At 38.2% G+C, this 21245-nt stretch overlaps 3 protein-coding genes across 3 annotated transcripts; 2 read left to right on the top strand and 1 right to left on the bottom strand.

The window, feature by feature from the left end:
- Positions 1-6383: 6383 nt before the first annotated feature.
- Positions 6384-6818, top strand: LOC308420198 (uncharacterized protein; the record flags this gene model as incomplete). The annotated part of the gene is made up of 1 exon (XM_080916106.1): positions 6384-6818. The coding sequence occupies one exon, from the start codon at positions 6384-6386 to the stop codon at positions 6816-6818; it is 435 nt and encodes a 144-aa protein (XP_080772232.1).
- Positions 6819-11595: 4777 nt separating this feature from the next.
- Positions 11596-11997, bottom strand: LOC308420202 (late cornified envelope protein 1D-like; the record flags this gene model as incomplete). Its single annotated transcript, XM_080916110.1, has 1 exon — positions 11596-11997. One exon carries the CDS (start codon positions 11995-11997, stop codon positions 11596-11598), a length of 402 nt encoding a protein of 133 aa, XP_080772236.1.
- Positions 11998-16808: 4811 nt separating this feature from the next.
- LOC308420201 (late cornified envelope protein 2A-like) lies at positions 16809-17222 on the top strand (the record flags this gene model as incomplete). Its single annotated transcript, XM_080916109.1, has 1 exon — positions 16809-17222. One exon carries the CDS (start codon positions 16809-16811, stop codon positions 17220-17222), a length of 414 nt encoding a protein of 137 aa, XP_080772235.1.
- Positions 17223-21245: the final 4023 nt, after the last annotated feature.

Here is a 21245-nt window from a genome sequence, read left to right as displayed (position 1 = left end):
CAGCTTTAGTCTTAGTAACTTTTCTATTGCTGTAAAGAGACATCATAAAGAAAACTTAGAGAAGAAAGAGTTCATTGAGGTTTGCAGTTTTAGAGGGCAAGTTCATAATCACCAGGGTATAGAGCATGGCCAGCAGGCAGGTAGGCAAGGTGATGAAGCAGTAGCTGAGAGCTTATATTTGATCTATAAGCAGGAAGCATAGAGAAATCCAACAGGGAATGGCAGGAAACCCCAAAGCCCACACTCAATGACACCTGTTTTCAAGAAAGCTACACCTCCTAACATTTCCCAAACAATTCCACAGACTATAAACCCAGTATTTATTCTCATTTAAGTCATCTTGTCAATATGCATGACAGTATGAGTTCAATCCCAGGAATCTACATGATAAAGAGAAGCAACTCCTGCATTTTCTCTTCTGAGCTCCTCAAGTTTATCATGACAAACAACCCTTCCTACTGCCAAAATGATATGTATATTTTAAGGTGTATTTTTTCAAATTATTTTTCAAATAATTTAAAGAATATTAAAAGGCAAAAAAAATGGAAATATATTTCTGACTTTAAAATTTATTGCAAACCTAAAATAATAAAGATGTTAAGGTATGAGGATATAGAGATGCATGTTAACTGGAAGAAATTAGTAAGAAAATAATGCATGGTGACTGGAATCAGGAATGGAATGAGACCCAGAAAGAGATGCTCACGTATATGGTTAAATAAATGACTCTCAATCAGAGTGCTAAGACCATTCAATGAGTGACACGGTCTTCTCAGCAGAATTATAAAAAATTAGGTATCTACTTGTTCAACAATAAAGCTATAACATCAAATTAACACAGAGGATACCTCTGTATCAAAGGCCTAAAACTAAGAAGAAGGTACAAGAGGACACCTTGCAACATTGGATTTGGTAATGACTGCCTAGACTGGATACCAAAACTCTTTCTGTATGAAAATAACTGTTACTCAATAGCTCAGTAGACACAATTAAAGGACAGCTTTGAGATAGGAGTTAAATGTGTAAATTAAACTTCTGAGAGTGTGCACTATCAACAGTCTATAACAAAATTTTAACTCTCCAACAAAAGAATGAACAACTTGATTTAACACAGAGAAAGGGCTTGAATACATATTTTACCAAGTAAGATAAAAATAATGACTAATTATATGAAAAGCTTATAATTGCTGTTAGGCAAATGCAAATACACCCAGATGATACTTCAAACTGGAGACTGTGTATTGTAAACAGCAGAGATTGAGAGTCGGTAGTGAGGACGCAGAGGAATTTGAATCCCTACTCAAAGTAGTGGACACAAAATGCAATGATGATTATGGAAACATATAGCCAAAAAAGCTGGTGTAATTCAATGTCCATTAATTTATGGTGTTATTAAAAGTTCTGGTAGATATATAAAGTGTAATATTAAAAAAATCTTACAAGAGTAAAATATGTATGCTAAAACATGGAACACATTGTATTAAATATAATAAATCAGTTACCAAATGACTGGTTGTCTTTTGTTAATCTCCAGAGATGTTGAGGTTAGTGAACACATTTATAACACCCATTACTCTATACTCAAGCAAGAATACGTTCCCTTTTACTAGTTAAATAGAGAGTAGTAGAAAGTTATTGATGAATGAGCATGCAGTTTAAGTTTTTCAGATTGTATTCTGCAGATTGAATATAAGATAATGGGATTGTATTCAATACAAAGAAGTAAACTATCAAAATTGGCTTAGATTTTAAATTTTATGTGGTGTGTTTGACAGTTTTGGAACCATGATGCTAATTATAACTACTATGAAGTGTTGAAAGTTTAGTTTGGTTTGCCTACATAAGCCATAGTTAAAATCATGCCAGTAACATTCACCACATAATAAAATTAAATTTTTATTACATTTGTTTGTTTGTCTTGTATATGTGTGCTTGTATGAATGCCCGCATGGTATGGCACATACATGGAAATTATAGGACAACTTTTAGGAGTTTGTTCTTCTTTCTACCATATAGATTCACTTATAAGTGTCAGATTGTCAGGCTTAGGATGACACCTTTATTCACTGAGCTCTCTTGAGTGCCACAAATAACATAATTTTAGGGAGTAAGTGAGACAGTTCAATGATTAATATTATTTGGGGCTCTTGAAGAGGACCTAGATTCAATTACCAGGACCCACATGATGATTCGGAATTTGTGATGACATCAGTACCAGGGGCTCCTCCTCCTTCTAGCCTCTATAGATACCTACCCTCAAGTGATACAGATACATATACTCAGTGGCCTGTATACACAAAAATAAATATATTTATAAAGTTATAAATTTAAATGATGCTACATAAATTCTGACTAAATTTTCTTTCACACTACAAAATAATTATTTCATTGTTTGGGAATATTTCAAGGGTTTATAGATAAAATGCTTGGCGCATCTTTGGATCACAAAGAAAACAGCCATCAGTGTTCAGTTTAAATTGTTTCTGGTTCTGATTCAACAAATTTCTATTATAACTGACGAGAAAGAAGTTTGTCTGCAAATGACATAACTACAACAAAGGGGGCCCCTGGAAAGCCAATAGTTGACTGACCACAATGACTATAGAGACCTGACACATAAGCCAAATGAACTCACAGTCAAGCATTACATTCCAGTTTCCTGAAGCAAGCAGGGTGCTCACATATCACTTATGCGGGTTATCTGAAGACTTGGGTGTAGTCTTGCACACTGGCATAGGTGTGGACCAGCTGGGATTTCAGCCCATCATCATCCTCAAAGTTAGAAGTTGAACCGAACAGACCTAGCACTGATTCCAGAAATCAATTTCTGACCTCTCCCTGTTACTAAGCTCTTTGGCACAGTCTGACCAGAAGAACAGATGCCACAGTTGATGAGACAGTGGCAGATTTTTAGTGATGTTCTAACAATGTCTCACATTGGGAGTATCAGAGTGATATGAATCACTGAGGATAGCTATTAATATTATGAAATGTTATTGGTAATGTTAGTTAGAGGACTTAAGAGTCTTCAAATAACCAAAGTATGCAGCATTCTGTGAATTAATGAAAATAAAATATAAATCCAGGATGATAATCCTGACTTTATTGTAGTCATATGGATAATCAAAGAAATAACCAGAAGGACTGATGTAAACATACCTGGCAAGCAAAGTGCCCACTGTGTGTTACAGGAAAATACATTTATTACCAACTAAAGAAAATAAAGTGGTCCAGTTACAACCATTTTTTAGGGAAGTAAAAAATTACCCAGTGTACAGGTAAGGCAAAAGGCCAAAGCTCCCTTAAATTGTATGAAGTCCCTAATGTACCTCAGTCATGTATTACTATAGAACATGGTTTATTTGAACATGTATTAGATATTCAAATAAAGTTATTCAAATAATCAATGATCAGTATTTTCTGAGAAGAGTCTTGTCACCTGTAGATTACAGAGTCTCTGAAAAAATTAGACACGAAGAAATGCATAGATAACTAGATTAATAAATAGACCATAAGCCAGCAGACAGTTGACAGAGGACAAACAGACAAAAAGAAAGATATATGGAATCATCTCTCTCACGTTTTCTTGTTGCTTTTCATGCTTCTTTGACTTGAACATTATTCCAAAGTCTTAGTCAATCATTTATTTCCAAAGACCTTTTGCTCTACCTGACTCGTTCTAGCTTGTGTTTACAGTCTCCCTGAGTTTGTTCAGTTTTAGGGAACATCACAGTGTGACTCTACAACTCTCTTGTATTAGATTATTTCTTAACTATTTTTATCAAAATGCTAAAATTGAGAAAATTCAATTCCCTCTTCCATAGGCAACTTGTGTGATGGTAGAAAAATATTGGAGCTGGGGTGATAAAGAGATCATAGAAGCCTAAAAACAACAGTTCCAAACATTCTATTAGTAAGAACTCTTGTTCTTGACCAGTTTGTGGAGGGAAGTGTCTCTTCTTAATCATTTCCCTCACATGGATCAATATGCATGCACTGTGCCACAGAATTTTCCCTCTTCTTGTATCTCTGTACATCATCCCCTCCATTTAAATGAGCTCTTAAACCCCAAACCTCACACCAATACAGACAACAAGGATGTGTGTTCTACTTGTTTTATTATTTTCCCACTTCTCATCTTACAATGCCAACCTAATACAGAAATTGGCATTTGAACAATTTCTGTATTAGGGTGGCATTGTAAGAAGCATATGGGAAATGGAGAGATGGACAAGTGGTTAAAAGAGCTAAGAGCAGAGTTTGAATCCCAACATTATAACAGCTTGTAACTCCAGCTCTAGTTGGTAAAATAATCTTTTCCAAAACCCGCCCAAACCTTCATGCATAACACATTCTCACACAGATACACACAAAACATAAAACTACAACTCACATCTACAAAAACAAAGAGATGTGTTCCCTTCTTTGTTAACTCATGAGAAATAGAGGTGACTTACTGTATCCTATGGGCAAGATGATACAAAATTCATGAAGTAGTCCTTTTTTTAAAAAATAAGTAAAACCATCTGGCAAATGAAACCCCTTTTCTCCAGAAGGAAATGCTGTATTTTAATTATTGGTAGTATATATTAATTTAGCAGAATGGGTATTTTCATAACATGTTTCTACATAAGACGTATAACTACTGAAGACATATCTACAATTATTATTCTAATTTTTGCATGTACCTGTTTGGTGTACAAAGAGTGTGCATGTGCCTGATGTGTGCATGTTCCATGCAGGTACACAAGGAGGCCAGGGCTTACACCAAGACTTCTTGTCCTGGTCTCTTCTACATCTGTTAAGAATCTGTCATAATTCATTTTTTTTCTAGTAGGCTCTGTTGTTATTTTGTAACACCTTATTAATTTTACTATCACTCAGCTAATTTTCATTAACATTTTAATAGTACAGTTAAAAAGAGAAATATAAAGGCCCAAAATATTTCAAAATACAGCCTTATCTGGTCCCCTACAAAGCCCAGGTCTTTCATCCTAGATTTTTTTCCCTATAGATGTTTAAATATATGATGCAACCATATGGCTTGGCATAGTATAGATATCTATGTAAGTGACTGGCTTGAATACTGCAGTCTCATGCTATAGGCAGTAAATGAGATAAACTGCGAAATGAGTAGTTCCAAAGGTTTATGCTCTTTAAGTATGTGAAATTAAGGATGACATAAATCTCTTTCCTCTTTACATCATACCTAAACCATAGTCCAGGCTTGAGCATCCCTAAACACATGGAGCAAAGCTGGTGAGGAACATTTGGTCATCATCAGTCACAGGACAATGTGGGTGTCAGGAGACAGGGCCATTCATGCTCAGCCACTGTCTCACAGGTCAGGGCAGAGCCTGGGATCAGTATAAAAGGGCCGAGGGACAGCACACCTTCATCCACTTCTCCCGAGGTGTCCACAGATCTTGAATTATCTTGGTAAGTGTCCCCTGAGAGCAATAACCTGGCTTGTATTAGAGAGAATCTGAAATGGAGGGGAGATTAGCTGGGCCCCACAGCCCTCAGGCTATTCTTACAGAAGACATGGGGTAGACCAGAATGACGGTATAATGGCACTTTAACATCAATGAGAGGCATGAGTAGACAGGGTTCATAGAACACAGGGCTCCGCAGAGAAAAAGCTTCTCTTTAGACCGAATCTGTCATAACAGGACCTTGAAGCACAGAAGATTATTCACAAACTTCAAAAGGTTACTTTGAAATTGATTCTTGGCCCAGCATTCAAAAAAAGCAACAGAGGGAGGCAGAATAGGGTAGCAGGTGCTCCTTTGAACTTGGAAAACCCAGAGTTAAAAGACTGGGATTATTCACACACTTTCAGAAATGACAGGAATACTACCAACCTCACTCTGGTAGTGCTATTCTCTTGATCAGGTGACAAATTTAGCATATGTGAAGGATTCTCAGAGAGCAGAGTCAGGGATTCACGGTCCTAGTCTATAGAAATATGGGATCTTTCAGTAGCAACTTGTGTAGTAAGTAAAATCAGCTTGAAAGTTATGAAAAAATGGTCTTTGATTTAAAAATACATTTTTTTCTGGAAGTGATGCATTAATCCAGAGACTTCAGTCTAAAGACAAGTTAGAAAGCTTTCCTCTGCCACAGTCTGTGACTCAGAACCTTTTAAGATAACAGCTTGTTATTCTCTGCTGGACAGCACATGCCAGTTTTTACCTAGTTTATATGAGTTTCTGATGTTCCCAAGACATGATGATGAGGATGCGATAGGATGAGTGTATTAGGACTGAAACTTCTAGAGATGCTGTTACTATGGTTACCACAGATGCTAAACATATGGGGTGAGGTCATGTTTCTGACTTCTCCTTGACTCTCCTACAGATCCTGAACACTCACCAGCTGAGATGTCCTGCCAGCAGAGCCAGCAGCAGTGCCAGCCCCCTCCCAAGTGCCCACCAAAATGCCCTCCCAAGTGTCAGACCCCAAAGTGCCCTCCAAAATGCCCCCCTAAATGTCCTCCCAAGTGCCCCCCTGTGTCTTCCTGCTGTGGCTCCAGCTCTGGTGGCTGCTGTGGCTCCAGCTCTGGTGGCTGCTGCAGCTCTGGGGGTGGAGGCTGCTGCCTGAGCCACCACAGACCCCGCAGATCTCTTCGTCGCCATCGCCAGAGCTCTGGATGCTGCAGCAGTGGTGGCAGCAGTGGCTGCTGTGGTAGCAGTGGTGGCAGCAGTGGCTGCTGTGGCAGCAGTGGTGGCAGTAGTGGCTGCTGTAGCAGCAGTGGTGGCAGTAGTGGCTGCTGTGGCAGCAGTGGTGGCAGCCAACAGTCTGGGGGCTGCTGTTGACCAGTGCCATGAAGATCTCAAATATATAATGAAGAGGAAGCCATATTTAGAAGACCTGCCCATGGTTTCTGCTCTCCTTTTCTTCTGTCCTTCATGTCCTTGTTTGTGAACTGCTGAATTTCTATATCAAGTTCTGAAATTGTCCCAATGACCTACTCTCTTCTCCACTATTTTGTGATAATAAAGTCTTCTTTATTGACTCTATCAAAACTCTTGTTTTTCTTGGCCAGGACCACTGTCTCATATTAGTTTTAACATCTGGGGATCAGTAGTACCTTGAGTTGAAATGAAGTTCATAATAGTTGGCTGAACCACATAACCAGTAATATAAATCACTCCACCGAGTACAGGTAGTAGAGTGTCTGTCATCCTTTACTGTGCACAGATGAGGCCCATCCAATCATCATATACAGTTTAGGCCACTTTCCTTTTTTGGTTACATATGTGTGTTCTCTGCTATCCCTAACAACTCACTGTATTTTAAAACTGTTGTGGTATGCTAACATCTCACATGCATTAAGAACTGATCAATACCAAGTGGTCCTCAATGTTTTAAGATTTAGACAAGCCAAGTGCCAATTAAGCAACAAAGAAAGGACCTAAATATAAGAATGAAGACAAAAATCATTATTAGAAGAACACATAATGAAAAAATTTGAAATACTGAAATTTTCAACTTCTGTGAAATAATATCACAGTAACAAAAAATGAAAGTAAGTTTCATGAAGTAGATTAATAATAAAATTTTCTATGAATGATTGAACAAAGCCCACCTAGCAAAATGACAATGTTTGGTATAAGTATATCTAAACAAGACATTATTCAGAGTGTGTAATAAACACCTTCAGCTTATTAACATATAAATGAACAACCTGACTTGAAACTTAGAAAAGACTCCAATATATATTTATTAAATAACAAAGAGAATGCTCCATAAACACAGGTCAACTTGATCAATATAACTATTAAGCAAATAAAATCCATAGTAAGATATAACTTTAGAGCCAAGAGGGTGGCCACAAAGAATACAACACATAGTGACAGCTTGTGAGGAGTGTGCAGAGGAATTAGTACTTCTGTGCCTTGTTTGGGAGGCAAATGAATATGAAATATACTCTTTCCTCAAAATTAACAGAATTAACTCTAGGTCATGCCTTCATTATATTATCCATCTCTTTATTTGCCTCTCATCTACCTATGTGTGTCCCTATATGTATATGTGTATATGTATCTCTCTATATATGCATGTAACATATGCATTGAAAACAAAGACTTGAAGAACTATTTCTATATCCTGTTCACAGAAGCTATTTACAATAGTCAAAAAAATGAAGGAAATTGATTGGTGATTGTATTTAAAAATATGATGCTAAAACTCCAGAGAATAGGATATAAATTTTAGAATGGAAGATATGCTAGCTCATTTATGTAATCACAGTCAGGAGATTCCCAAGTTTAAAAGAAGCCTGGGTGCTTAGCTATTTCCTGACCAGGCTGTTGTCACGAGTGATAACTTTTTTAAGAAGAAAAGAATTATGGAAATATATATTCATGCAACAAGGTAGATAAAATATAAAGGGTGGATAATAATTAAAATATGTATTTGAAAAAGACAAAAACTATACATTTTTGTAGGAAACTTCAATTATTCTGATTCATAAGGGCAAAGAAAGGAGTGTTGATTTACAGAGGTATGTGGGAATAAATTGAGAGAGTACAGTGGTTCAGTTTTGCAAGATAATAAAATACTTGTAAATCACAGTGTATTATCTACATGTATGAAACTAAAAATGCATTTTTATTCAAAACATCTTTAAAGTACCTAAAATTTATATTTTACGGAGTTTCAGAGTTAAAATTGTGTATGTCATTGAACATTATATGTTTTATCAATTATTCAAGAACCATGATAACTTCAAGAAAGAAGTGACAAGATTTTATTGTGTTTTCATCACACATGTCAACAGAACATTAAACATGTGGCATTGTCAGCAATAAAGTACATAACTGTATTTATTATTTTCATTAATTTATTTATTCACCTTACATCCTAATCACAGCCCACCTCCCTTCCAGTCTCATCTTGACAACTTTCTTCCCTTCCCATTACCCACTTCCCTTCTCCTGAGAGAAGGGGACACCCTCCTTGGATATCAACCATCCTTGGACATCAAGTCACAGCAGGACTAAGCACATCCTCTCCCTCTGAAGCCCTGACAGGTAGCCCAGCTAGCAAAGGGAATCCAATGACAGGCAACAAAGTCAGAGACAAGCTCTACTCCAATTGTTAAGCAATCTACATGCTGCAAGTCTGCTACAAATATGTAGGGGTCTAGGTACAGCCCATGAATGCATTTTGGTTGGTGGACCAGTAAGTCTCTTTTGAGATCCCATGGGCTAATTTTAGTTGATTCTGTACACCTTCTTTTGGTGTCCTCGACCCTTCAAGATTGCTCAATCCTATTTACCACTCTTCCACAAAACTCCCCTAGTACCACCTGATGTTTGCCTGTGGGTCTCAGCATGTTTTCATTGGCTGCTGCTGAAACTTTTAAGGAAAGAGTTATGCTAAGCTTCTGCATGCAAGCAGAGGGGAGTATTATTAATAGTAGCAGGGGTTGGCTTTCTCCCATGGGATGGGTCTCAAGTTGGACCAGTCATTGTTTGACCATTCCTTCAGTCTCTGCTCCAGGTTTATCCCTGTGCATCTTGTAAGCAGGACAAATTTGGATTGAAGGTTTTCTGGGTGGGTTGTTATCTCTCTTCCTACACTGGACCCTGGCTCCAGGTGGTGATTACTTCCATTTCCATATTCCCAGCTGCTAGGATTCTCATCAAGGGTCACCTCATATACCCTGGGGAGCCTCCCCAGTCCCAGGTCTCCTGCTAGTGCCTGAAATGCCCCTAACTATTTCTATCTCTCTCCTAGCCCTCTACCTACATTCTTCTTTCCACACTTTATCCTCATTCCCATTCCCTTCCTCCCACTTTGTCCACCCAGGTTCCTTCCTTCAACCACCTCTGATATTTATTTTGTTTCCCTTTCTGTATGAGATTTACTCATCCTCCATATTAATTAGTTTCTCCCTCATTTCTTAGTTTCTTTTGGTATATATATTTTATCCTGGTTATCCTGAGCTTCATGACTAATATCCATTTATAAATGAATATATACCATGTATATGTTTCTGGGTCAGAGTTGCCTTACCTAGGAATATATTTTCTAGTTCCATACATTTGCCTGAAAAATTCATAATGTCTTTGTTTTAATATATAAATAATATTCCCTTGTATAGATGTACCATGTTTTCTTTATTCATATTTCAGTTAAGGGACATCTAATTTGTTTCCTGTTTCTGTGTAATATGAATAAACCTACTATGAATATAGGTGACCAAGTATCCTTGTAGTATAGTGGGCATTTTTTGGGGGGAGTATATGCTCAGGAGGGGTATTACTGGGTCTTAGTGTAGAACTATTTTCAATCTTAAGAGAAACCACCAAATTAATTTCCAAAGTGGTTTTCCAAGTTTGTACTCCCAGTAGCAATGGAGGAGTGTTGTCATTGCCCCACATCCCCACCATCATGCGCTTTCATTTGAGCTTTTGACCTTAGCCATTCTGATGGGTGTAAGATGAAATTTAGAGTCATTTTGATTTGCATTTCCTTGAAGACTAAGGATTTTGCACATTTCTTCAAGTGATCCTGAGCTATTTTAGAGTCTTCTGTTGAGACTTCTCTTTTAGCTGGATTGTTGGTATCTAACTTAGACTTTACTTATATTGGGTATTAGTTCTCTGTTGGATGCAGTGTTGGTGAAGATGGTTTACGGTTCTGAAGGATGCAGTTTCGTTCTATTGACGGTATTCTTAGTCTCGCAAAAACTTTTTAGTTTTATGAGGTCTCATTTATTAATTGTTAATCTTAATGCCTGACCTGTGAGAGTTGTGTTCAGGAAGCTGTCTCCTGTACCGAGTTCAAGGCAGTTCCAGATGATCACTTCTATTTGATATAATATGTCTGCTTTTATTTTGAGGTATTAATCCCCTCATACTTGAGTTTTGTGCAGGATGTTAAATACAGATCTATATGCATTTTTAAGTGTTACAGCAGCTACATATGTGATGAGTGAGAAATGTATCTTTTTACATTTCTAGGTCAAAACTTTGTTTAAAAGAAAGCAAAAAAAAAAAAGTGGAAGAGAAATGTCTGCCTGGTGTCCTGATTGTCCTCTTTTAATCTGACTGCTGTATCATTGTACTTATAATAGGTGTCTAATGGTGGACATTTGTCAACTCTCTTGAGTTGGGTTTGTATTCAGGTTTTATATTTCTGAAGAGTGCCTTTTTGAAGTTCTCATATCAGCTTTATGTTAAAGAACAAAGAAGTTCTTACAGATACAGTAGAGCAGTGGGGTTAAGTTATAAGAAGCAGACACACATGAACAAGAGGACAATGGTTCAGAGTGCCACTTTCTGACTATAAAATAGAAATCAGGATGATGCTAAAAACCAAACCAAACCAAACAAATGAAACCAGTTCAAACAAAACAAACAAAACAAAACAAGAGTCTTGTCAGGAATGGCTTTCGATGCTTTTATAATTTTAACAAACATGCAAAGAGGCATTATCTTTTCCAAAGTAGAATGCAGAACATTTCCCTAGAGATTTAAGCATCTCAAAGGGAGGGAAATAGGAGAAGAAAGAGCAGAATTACTGAGTCTTCTGAGCATGACCTCCTCCTGCAGCATTTGTCTGAAGTCTTCCTCACCCAGGTCAGCAGCAGCCCCCAGACTGCTGGCTACTGCCACAGCAGCCACTGCTGCCACCACTGCTGCCACAGCAGCCACTGCTGCCACCACTGCTGCCACAGCAGCCACTGCTGCCACCACTGCTGCCACAGCAGCCACTGCTGCCACCACTGCTGCAGCAGCCAGAGCTCTGGCGATGGCGACGAAGAGATCTGTGGGGTCTGTGGTGGCTCAGGCAGCAGCCTCCACCCCCAGAGCTGCAGCAGCCACCAGAGCTGGAGCCACAGCAGCCACCAGAGCTGGAGCCACAGCAGGAAGACACGGGGGGGCACTTGGGAGGACATTTAGGGGGGCATTTTGGAGGGCACTTTGGGGTCTGGCACTTGGGAGGGGGCTGGCACTGCTGCTGGTTTTGCTGGCAGGACATCTCGGCTGTGGGTGCTCAGGAGCTGTGACAGAGTAACACACATTTTACAAACGAGACATTGGTCACCTGACCAAATTAACCCCTCATAAGGATTCTTGATCTTCATAGAAACAGCATCTATAATCATTTTATTTGTAATATCCCCAGGTTGTCACATCCTATTCTTCATATCTTTAAACATCAGACCCACATGCATATAACATTATATAATGATGTTTTTGGACTTCAGTAGCAGTAAATAAATATCTAGTGACATTTTAAAAGGTCTGCTATTCTTAGTTTTTGTACATATATACTACTTCAGAGATCACTAACTGTACAGGATAGAACAAGGCTTACTTAATGGTGATTTTAGTCTAAGGTCAGCATTTCAAAGAACACTCTAGCTAAGCCCCTTACAGAAAAAGACATAAACTTGTTTAGACATTCCTTGAGAACACAAACCCCTGTTGTGAGATCAGGGTCCAGTTGTATCCAAATTACCATCTGTCTAAGTTATTTGTGGCAAGGTCAATGTCATCCTGGTAGTGTCGTATCGATCAGTGAAATATATGAGCAGATCCCAGAAGCTGGGCTTTCTTTATTTCTCAAGCCAGAAGACCTTGCTGACCTTTCTGACTCTAGCCCTTCATCAGCAGGGAGGGGAAGCATTTTCTTCCTAAGCCAATTCCCCCTCAAATCTGTTCAGATGCACATCTCTCTGTGCTTAATTATTCCATCCTATGGGGTCCCATTCACTTATGGTACTTTGTGATCTCCAGAGCCAGAATACCCAAAGCTTTCCCGTGTCTCTCAGAACCAAGCTGTGACTAGTGTCTGTCAATGCTGCCATTGCCTCAGTGCTCATGTTTCAGCGTATATCAATGTTGCCACAAGGCCCAGGGATCCTCTCCAGTCTCATGTTCATCTCTAGTCTGGTTTCATTCTGATGTCTCAGCCTTTACCTCCAATGGACACTTACCAAGATGATGGGTAGCACAAGATCTCTGGGTACCTCAGCCAGTGAGTGGATGAAAATGTCATGTCCATCGGTCCTTTTATTCTAATCCTGGGCTCAGCCTGTGATACAATGGGTAGGGATGGGCTGCCCTTCCTCTTGACACCCACATGGTTTTGTGACAGATCACTAGCCTTCCTCCTTGACACCAAGGCATACTGCCACTCTCTTAGAGCATGACTTAGGCATGAATTGAAAAGGTGAATTCCTAAGTACTTAAACCTGGCATTCCTCCAGGGTATCTGTATTAGGACCCAACCATTTTTTCATCACCCACCTTTATAGCAGGTTCTTACTGTGACATGTTCAGTTTGTGGCTCACATTGAGCTACTAAAACTTTGAAGTTTCTTGCATGACTGCTTTCATCCATTCACGTTTATAGCTGTGCCTATGTGTATGAATTTAGACATCCACAGAAATAAAAATCTGTATAATGGATCTGGCTCAGCATCAAGCCATGTTGAGGTATGGGTCTGAAAGTCTATTTAACTTGTGTCATTTTACAATGGATATTTATATCCATTCTATTTTTATATCCAATACTATCACAGTAAATATTAGGTAGAATCTGTTTTGAAATATATAAAATTAATGAAAATTTAAATCACAAATGAAACTATCTCACAGCGAAAAAGAGCATGATTTTATATAGTTTATATGTATGTAAACTGCTAAATATGGTGTGAATAATCTACTTTTTAACACAGCAATTGAAAGAGGCTCATATCAGTGAAGAATGCATACTGTTCTTGTAGAGAGGATTTGGGACTGATTCCCAGCACCCAAGTGGGGAAGCCCCAAACCACCTCTAACTCCAGCTTCAGGGCATCTAACACCCTCTTTTTAACTCTAAAGATACAATTACATACACAAACAACATACAGAGAGAGAGAGAGAGAGAGAGAGAGAGAGAGAGCGAGAGAGAGAGAGAAACACACACACACATATAGAGAGAGGGGGAGGGAGGGAGGGCGAGAGAGAGAGAGAGAGAGAGAGAGAGAGAGAGAGAGAGAGAGAGAGAGAGAGTGTATATATATATATATATATATATATATATATATATATATATATATACACACACACACATACATACATATGTATGAGACCAGGGAGTTTGCTATTAGAATGTGTTTTCTAATAATATTAAAGGCTATACCAATATATCATAATCTCATCAGCAATGCTGCCTAAACTAAGCCGGAAAATAACAGCAACAATAAAATGTTTGTAGGGTACAGGTTTTTGAAATAAGACCAAATGATTCTTTGTATAACCTTAGTACCTGTTGTTATATTTCCCTTTTCATTTCTGATTTTGTTCATCTGGATATTATCTCTCTGACTTCTAATTATTTTGGCTAAAGGTTTGTCTATCATAGCATAACTTTAAATGTTGTTATGTGAATATTAATTGAATTTTCTCTTGTACTCTAAGATGGCTGCTTCATTGCTTTGCTTGTTTACAGGTAAAATAGAGAAAACTCATTAGTTATTTGTTTCTGTACAATTCATAGAAGAACTATTTTTGAGATTAAATCATTTTGGATAGAGGTCACCATCATTTCTTATATTTCATGAGATGAAGGAACAGAGACACTTTGACAAATAGAGCAGTGCTAAGGCATTTTTTTTTCTTATCCATGTGGTAATATGAACTTCATACCTGTACCACAGAGTATCTAGGTAAGTCTTAAGTCCCAGGTTTTCTAAAGCAGGCATAGTACTCACACATCCTCATAGCCACGTGTGAGCTGAGGACTATTGCATCTATAGGCAGAAAGGCAGAGGGATGGATCAGCTAGCATATCAATCTTGTCATCCTAGAAGGTGGAGTTTGGGGTTGTAGACATGCCATTGCAGAAACCAGGAAGAAATTCCTGACTTGTCTCTATTACTAAGCTCTTGGAGCATCCTGAGTAGAACAAATGTCAGTGCTGGTGAGACAGAAATCCAAAACTCCACAAGAATATGAAGAGCAAATCTCTGATTCTGCTTCCTCTAAGATCCCATACTGCTTCAATCTTAGGATTTCTCCAATTAACTTCTCATGAGGGAAAAAAGGAAGGCTATTTAAAAGCATATTAAAAACAGCAACTAGTAGATTCACTGAATTTAGAAAGAACTATACTTTTTTATATTTTCTGTTGACAATAATTATACAAAATAGTTTCACTGTGAACTTTCAGATGAAAATGACATAGGTGAATCATATCTACTCATTCTAAATCACTTTGAAAAAATATCTATAGCTTTCCTCTACACAGGTAATTTGTCAGAGAGCTACCATACAAGTCTTTCAACAAGCAACTATTTTTCTTTACGTATTTTTTTTCTACATTTTTAGCTACAGTCCTTGACTTTCACAAGCCCATTATTAATAATTCTCATTAATATTGAAATGTTATAGGTAAACATAGAAAATGAGACACAATAAACAGATTTTAAAATCCCATCTTAGTTTTTCTGGGCTAAGCTGTGTCTTGTGACTAGGATTGTGTCTACACCGACAGAGATACTCCTATGGCAGGAATGCTTGAAGCATGAGATTGAGGATGACAGGAATCCACTTGCTAGACTTATGCTTAAGTCATAGTGGAAACTAAACGAAGGATCCATGAGCCTCATGGAGGTCATTGCTAGTCACAAGACCATGTGGGTGTCAGGAGGCAGGGACAGCCATACCCAGACACTGTCTCACAGGTTGAGGTAGGGCCTAGAATCAGAATAAAAGGGCTGAGAGGCAGAACATTCTCCATTCACACATCTCCTGAGGTATCCAAGGATCTTGTGCTGCCTGTCATCTTGGTAAGTGTTCATTGGGGACAAGAGCAGGGGCTGTACCAGAAGGAAGCTAAAAGGAGGTCTGCAGGAGAGGCACAGTAGGACCCTATAGCCAGAAGACCAAACTTACAGAACAAAGCATGTGGGGTGGGAGATGGAAGTCTTGCGGGAAGGTGGTGGAGAAAGATACTTTGGTCCTATGGAACTTCAGTGGAGTGGCTCCTCAAGAAGAAATCCTGAAAAACAGAAGGTGTAGACTTTAGTAGGTTTCTGGAGGAGGAAGAGGAGGAGCAGGAGGAGGAATTTCTGGTGATACAACTGTGGGATAACTTAGCAAAGAGACTAACTGGGAGGACAGAGCACCAAGGGATCTTTGAGTTTGGAAAGCACTGAGCCATGGACTGAAATTTCATCACAGGCTGCTCAGAATTTTTAAGACATACCAGCACAAGAGTTGCTATGTCAATGACCAGTTAACATGGGATACTGAGTTCAGACTTTCTTGAAAGGAGGGACCAGACCTGGTTCATGCATTCAGGAATAAGTTAGGTATTTTATAAAATGGAGTTAGAACATTATCAATAATCATCATTTTTTTCTCTGATATCACTATTATGATTTCAGAAGCTTCAGGGATTTGTGGAAATCTCATCTGAAATCACCAAATGGCATAATAGTTATAGATCAATCCCAATGACATTGTAAAATATGTCATTTAGAATTATTAAGTGGAGGAGCAAACTATTCTGAATTTGATTCTAGACCATGAAATCTCTCAATTTGGGTGTTGTTACAGGAGAATATACTTTTTCAAAAAACAGTAAAAACCTGTTTATTTTCCTGTCAGAGCTTTTAAAATAATTTGACTTTACTTCCCAGTATTGCAGAAGGCTTTGGGGTTTGTTAGAAGTAAGACTACTAGGGACTTTCTCGGACTATCAGTGATGCTTAGAGGTGGATAGGATGGCCCCAAGATCCTGGTTTTAACTTGCATTGTGACTCTCTCATAGCCCCAGAGTACTCACCAGCCAAGATGTCTTGCCAGCAGAACCAGCAGCAGTGCCAGCCTCCTCCCAAGTGTCCCCCAAAGTGCCAGACCCCAAAGTGCCCTCCAAAATGTCCCCCTAAATGTCCTCCCAAGTGCCCCCCTGTGTCTTCCTGCTGTGGCTCCAGCTCTGGTGGCTGCTGTGGCTCCAGCTCTGGTGGCTGCTGCAGCTCTGGGGGTGGAGGCTGCTGCCTGAGCCACCACAGACCCCGCAGATCTCTTCGTCGCCATCGCCAGAGCTCTGGATGCTGCAGCAGTGGTGGCAGCAGTGGCTGCTGTGGCAGCAGTGGTGGCAGCAGTGGTTGCTGTGGCAGCAGTAGTGGCAGCAGTGGCTGCTGTGGCAGCAGTGGTGGCAGCAGTGGCTGCTGTGGCAGCAGCCAGCAGTCTGGGGGCTGCTGCTAACCTGAGCAAGTAACAATTAAGACAAGCCAATCAGGAGGAAGCCATGTTCAGTGGACCTTCCCTGACCTGTTCTTCACTCCTAATGCCCTCTGTGTCCTGGGCTTTAACATGCTGTAATCTTGTGAGATGTTTTGAATGTCCCCTGTTGAAGAGTTTGTCTTCTCAAAAACTAAATAAAAAGTGCTTCCATAACAATCTTCTCTAGACTCTTGATCATTTGCCAATCAAGGCTTGTATTAAAGATGTCTCAGAAGCCCTGGGGTGTGTGGAACAGTATGAAACTAACTCACAGAGTGTGCGCAGTGGCTCCCCTCTCAGCTTTACTGCCTACAGTGATGGTCAGTCCATCCCCTATGTTGCCTATTGGTGTTACTGTTTCTTTATGGGTTCATATTTATTTCACTGAATTTATACTGTCTACTCTCTTGTTGGTAATTCTGATAGTAACATTTATAAGAGATGGTATGATGTGAGAGATCAACAATATCCAATATCTCTTACTAAAGTGAAAATTGCTAACAATGTGTCTTTTAAATACAAGGTATTTGATTGTGTATTTAATCAATAAGCTATGACTCCAACCTCTCCACTCTATAATAATTACCTAGAGAAATCACAGAACACAGAATTTGAAGGAACAAACATAACCATTTTCCAAGAATTTAAGAAACCACAAGAGTCATAAAGATGTGCAATAAACTTGAAGCCAATAAATGCCTGAGTGGTGCTCAAAGAAACAAAAGCATAGTGCTAATGGAAATGACAAAAATAATCTATGATTTGAACGTAGAATTCAAAACAGAAATAAAAACATTAATGAGGACTTAAGCTTAAATGAAAATGAAATTGAAAAACCAAATGGCTCCAGAAGAAAACTCGGAAGCCTGATAATTAGGCTTAATCAAACAGAAGACAGAATATCAGTATTAAATGGTAAAGCAGACAATCTACATGAATTAAACAAAAAATATCAAATAGTCTAGATGAAATAAGTAAGGGAATTAAATATTTTTAAAAAAACACCGGGGAAAAAACTTGTAGGAAATTTAGGACACCATGTAATGTTCTACTTATAGGAAAACATGAGAGAGAAGAATTCTATGACACTGGTGTAGACCGGATCTTCAACAAGAACATGAAAGAATGCTTATCCAAACTAGGGAACAACACCCACTTAAAGATACAAGAAGCATACCAAACACAAAATTTACAAGACTAGAAAAGAAAATCCCCCTGATAAATCTAGTTAACATCTTAAGTATACAAAGCAAAAAAGACATTAAAAGCTGGAAGACAAAAAACCCAAGTTACATATAAAGGAAAACCTATCAGAATAATGATTTCTTTCTTTTTTTTATTGGATATTATCTGCATTTGAATGTTGTATGTTATCCCTTTCTCTAATTACATCTCCCATCCCCCTCCCATTGCCTTCATGAAGGTGCTCCCTCTTCCAACCACCCTCTCCCACCTCAGTACCTTGGCATTTCCGAAAACTGTGAAAATAAGCCTTTGCTGGAACAAAGGCCTCTCCTCCCATTGATGCCAGAGAATGTTTTTCTATGCTGCATATGTACCTTGGGCCATATGTTTCTCCATGAAAACACATTGGGTGGTGTTTTAGTCCCTGGGAGCTGTGGTGTGTTTGGTTAGTTGATAATTTTGTTCTTCCCATTGGGTGGCAGACCCTGTCAGCTCCTTCAGAATGACTGATTTCTTAATGGAAGTTCTGAAGTCCAAAAATCCTGGAGCATGCATTCTCATGCATGAAAACCATGACAGCCAGCATTATCTAATATATCTAGTGACACTAACTGCCACAATGATGGGGAAAGAAAATTTTTCTATGATGCAAACAGTCCAAAACTTTTATATTTGGTGAGGAGAGATGGATCCATGGTTAAGGGCATACCTTGTTTCCACAGGGGATTCAAGTTTTATCCTCAGCATTGACATCAGTTGACTTACAATTTCCTTTAACTTTAACTCCAGAAAAATCAGAATACTCTGCTTTCTGTCCTTGCTTGTATTCATGTTCACACACACACACACACACACACACACACACACACACACACAAACACACATGCTCAAAATAATAAAAGTAAGTTTAATTTAATTTTAAAGAAAATTTAGGAAGCAGTATTTCAAGCTGAAATGAGATTGAGCTTAACCAAGAAATTAGAATAAAATATGGAACCATAATTACTAAAATGCAGAGTGCTATTAATACCAGAATAGAGAGAAATCAAAAGGCAATAACATCATGATATACAACATAGACATTTTTCTTTGTATTAAACCTAGGTTTTAATATAATTGGAATACAGTTTTCTCCTCTTCTACTCCCACCAGTTCCTTCTTTCCTCTTCTCCCATCTGGATCCACTCCCTTAATGCTTCACACAAAAAGAATAAAATTCTATGTGATAGCAACAAAACATAAAATAAAATGAAAACCATCATACTGAAGTCAAGCCAAAAGAAAAATATAAACATCCCAAGAGAAAGTACAAGGTTTAGAGACCACTTGTTCACACATGCATGAATCCCTTAAAAGTACTACACTGAAAGCTATAGTACAAATGCAGAGGTCCTGGAGCAAACCTGTGTGGGCCCTGTGACTGCTGCTGCAGTCTCTGTGAGCTCATGTGAGCTTTGCTTAGTTGTTTTAGAGCAAGTTTTGTTGTACTCTATCTGTTCTCCCCAATTCCTTCAGTCTTATCTTACATGATGTTTCTTTAGCTCTGTGGGGAGGAATTTGATGAAAACATCCCATTTAGATTATTGAACACATACATTTCAATAATAATTTTAAATATTCATTGCACCAGCTCTCAAACACAAGTCACAGGCTGGCAGAATAGATCAAGAAAAAAAAACATTAATCAACAAAAACATATATTAACTATATGGATAGAAGTAGCTTTAATTTGTATTTTCTTCATGGCTGAGGATGTCAAACATTTCTTTAAGTATTTCTTAGCCATTTCAGTTTTGGCTACTGAGAATTCACTGCTTAGATTCCCTGCCCCATCTTTTATTTCATTATATGTTTTCCTGATGCATCGTTTCTTGAGTTCTTTCTCTAGTTTGAATAATAATAATCTTCTATTGATTGTATAGTAGGTAAAATCTATTCCCGTTCTGTAGGTTGCCTCTCTGTATGAAAGATGGTGTTCTTTGCCATACAGAATCTTCTTAGTTTCATGTGGTCTCATTTGTTAATTATTGATCTTAGTGCCTGTGCCAATGCTATTTTTCTCAGAAAGTCTTTTCCTGTGCCAATAAATTCAAGCCTATTTTCTACTTTTTTATCAGGTTCAGTACAGCTAGTTTTCTGTTGAGGTTTTTGATGCATTTGTAGTTCACTTCTGAGCAGGGTAATAATATGGATCCCTTCACATTATTTTCCATACAGCCATCATGTTTGACTAGGAACATTTGTTGAAAATAATGTTTTTGTTCTCTTGAGTGTTTTTGAACTTTTAATATAAAAGCAGTTGTCCACATGTGTGTGGGTTTATGTCTGGGTCCTCAATTCAATCCCATTGACCAACATGCTTGGTTTGAGCCTGTACCATGCTATTTTTTTACTATAGCTTGGTAGTACAAATTGAAATTGGAAATTCTGATACCTTCAGCAGTTCTTTTATTACCCAGGGTTGTATTCACCATCTTGGGTTATTTGTTTTTATATACAGCTTAGAGTTGTTCTATCAAGGTCTGTGAAGAATTGAGTTGCAATTTTGATGTGAATTACACTTAATTTATAGATTACTTTTGGTAGAATGACCATTTTTTATCATACTAATCCTACTGATTCATGAGCATTGGAGATATTTTCATCTTCTGAATTCTCCAGTTTCCTTCTTTAGTGACTTGAAGTTCTTATTATACAGGTCTTTCACCTGTAGAGTAAAAGATATCCTAAGATACTTCATATCATTTAGGCTACTGTTAAAGGTGATGTTTCCAAGATTTCTTTTTCAGATTATTAATTACTAATTTTCTGAGTCAATCT

The sequence above is a fragment of the Micromys minutus genome, assembly GCF_963924665.1.
Source record: "Micromys minutus genome assembly, chromosome: 4".
Classification (NCBI taxonomy): Eukaryota; Metazoa; Chordata; class Mammalia; order Rodentia; family Muridae; genus Micromys; species Micromys minutus.
The sequence above is the reverse complement of the archived record's forward strand: the minus strand, read 5'-3'. Positions and strand labels throughout refer to the sequence as shown.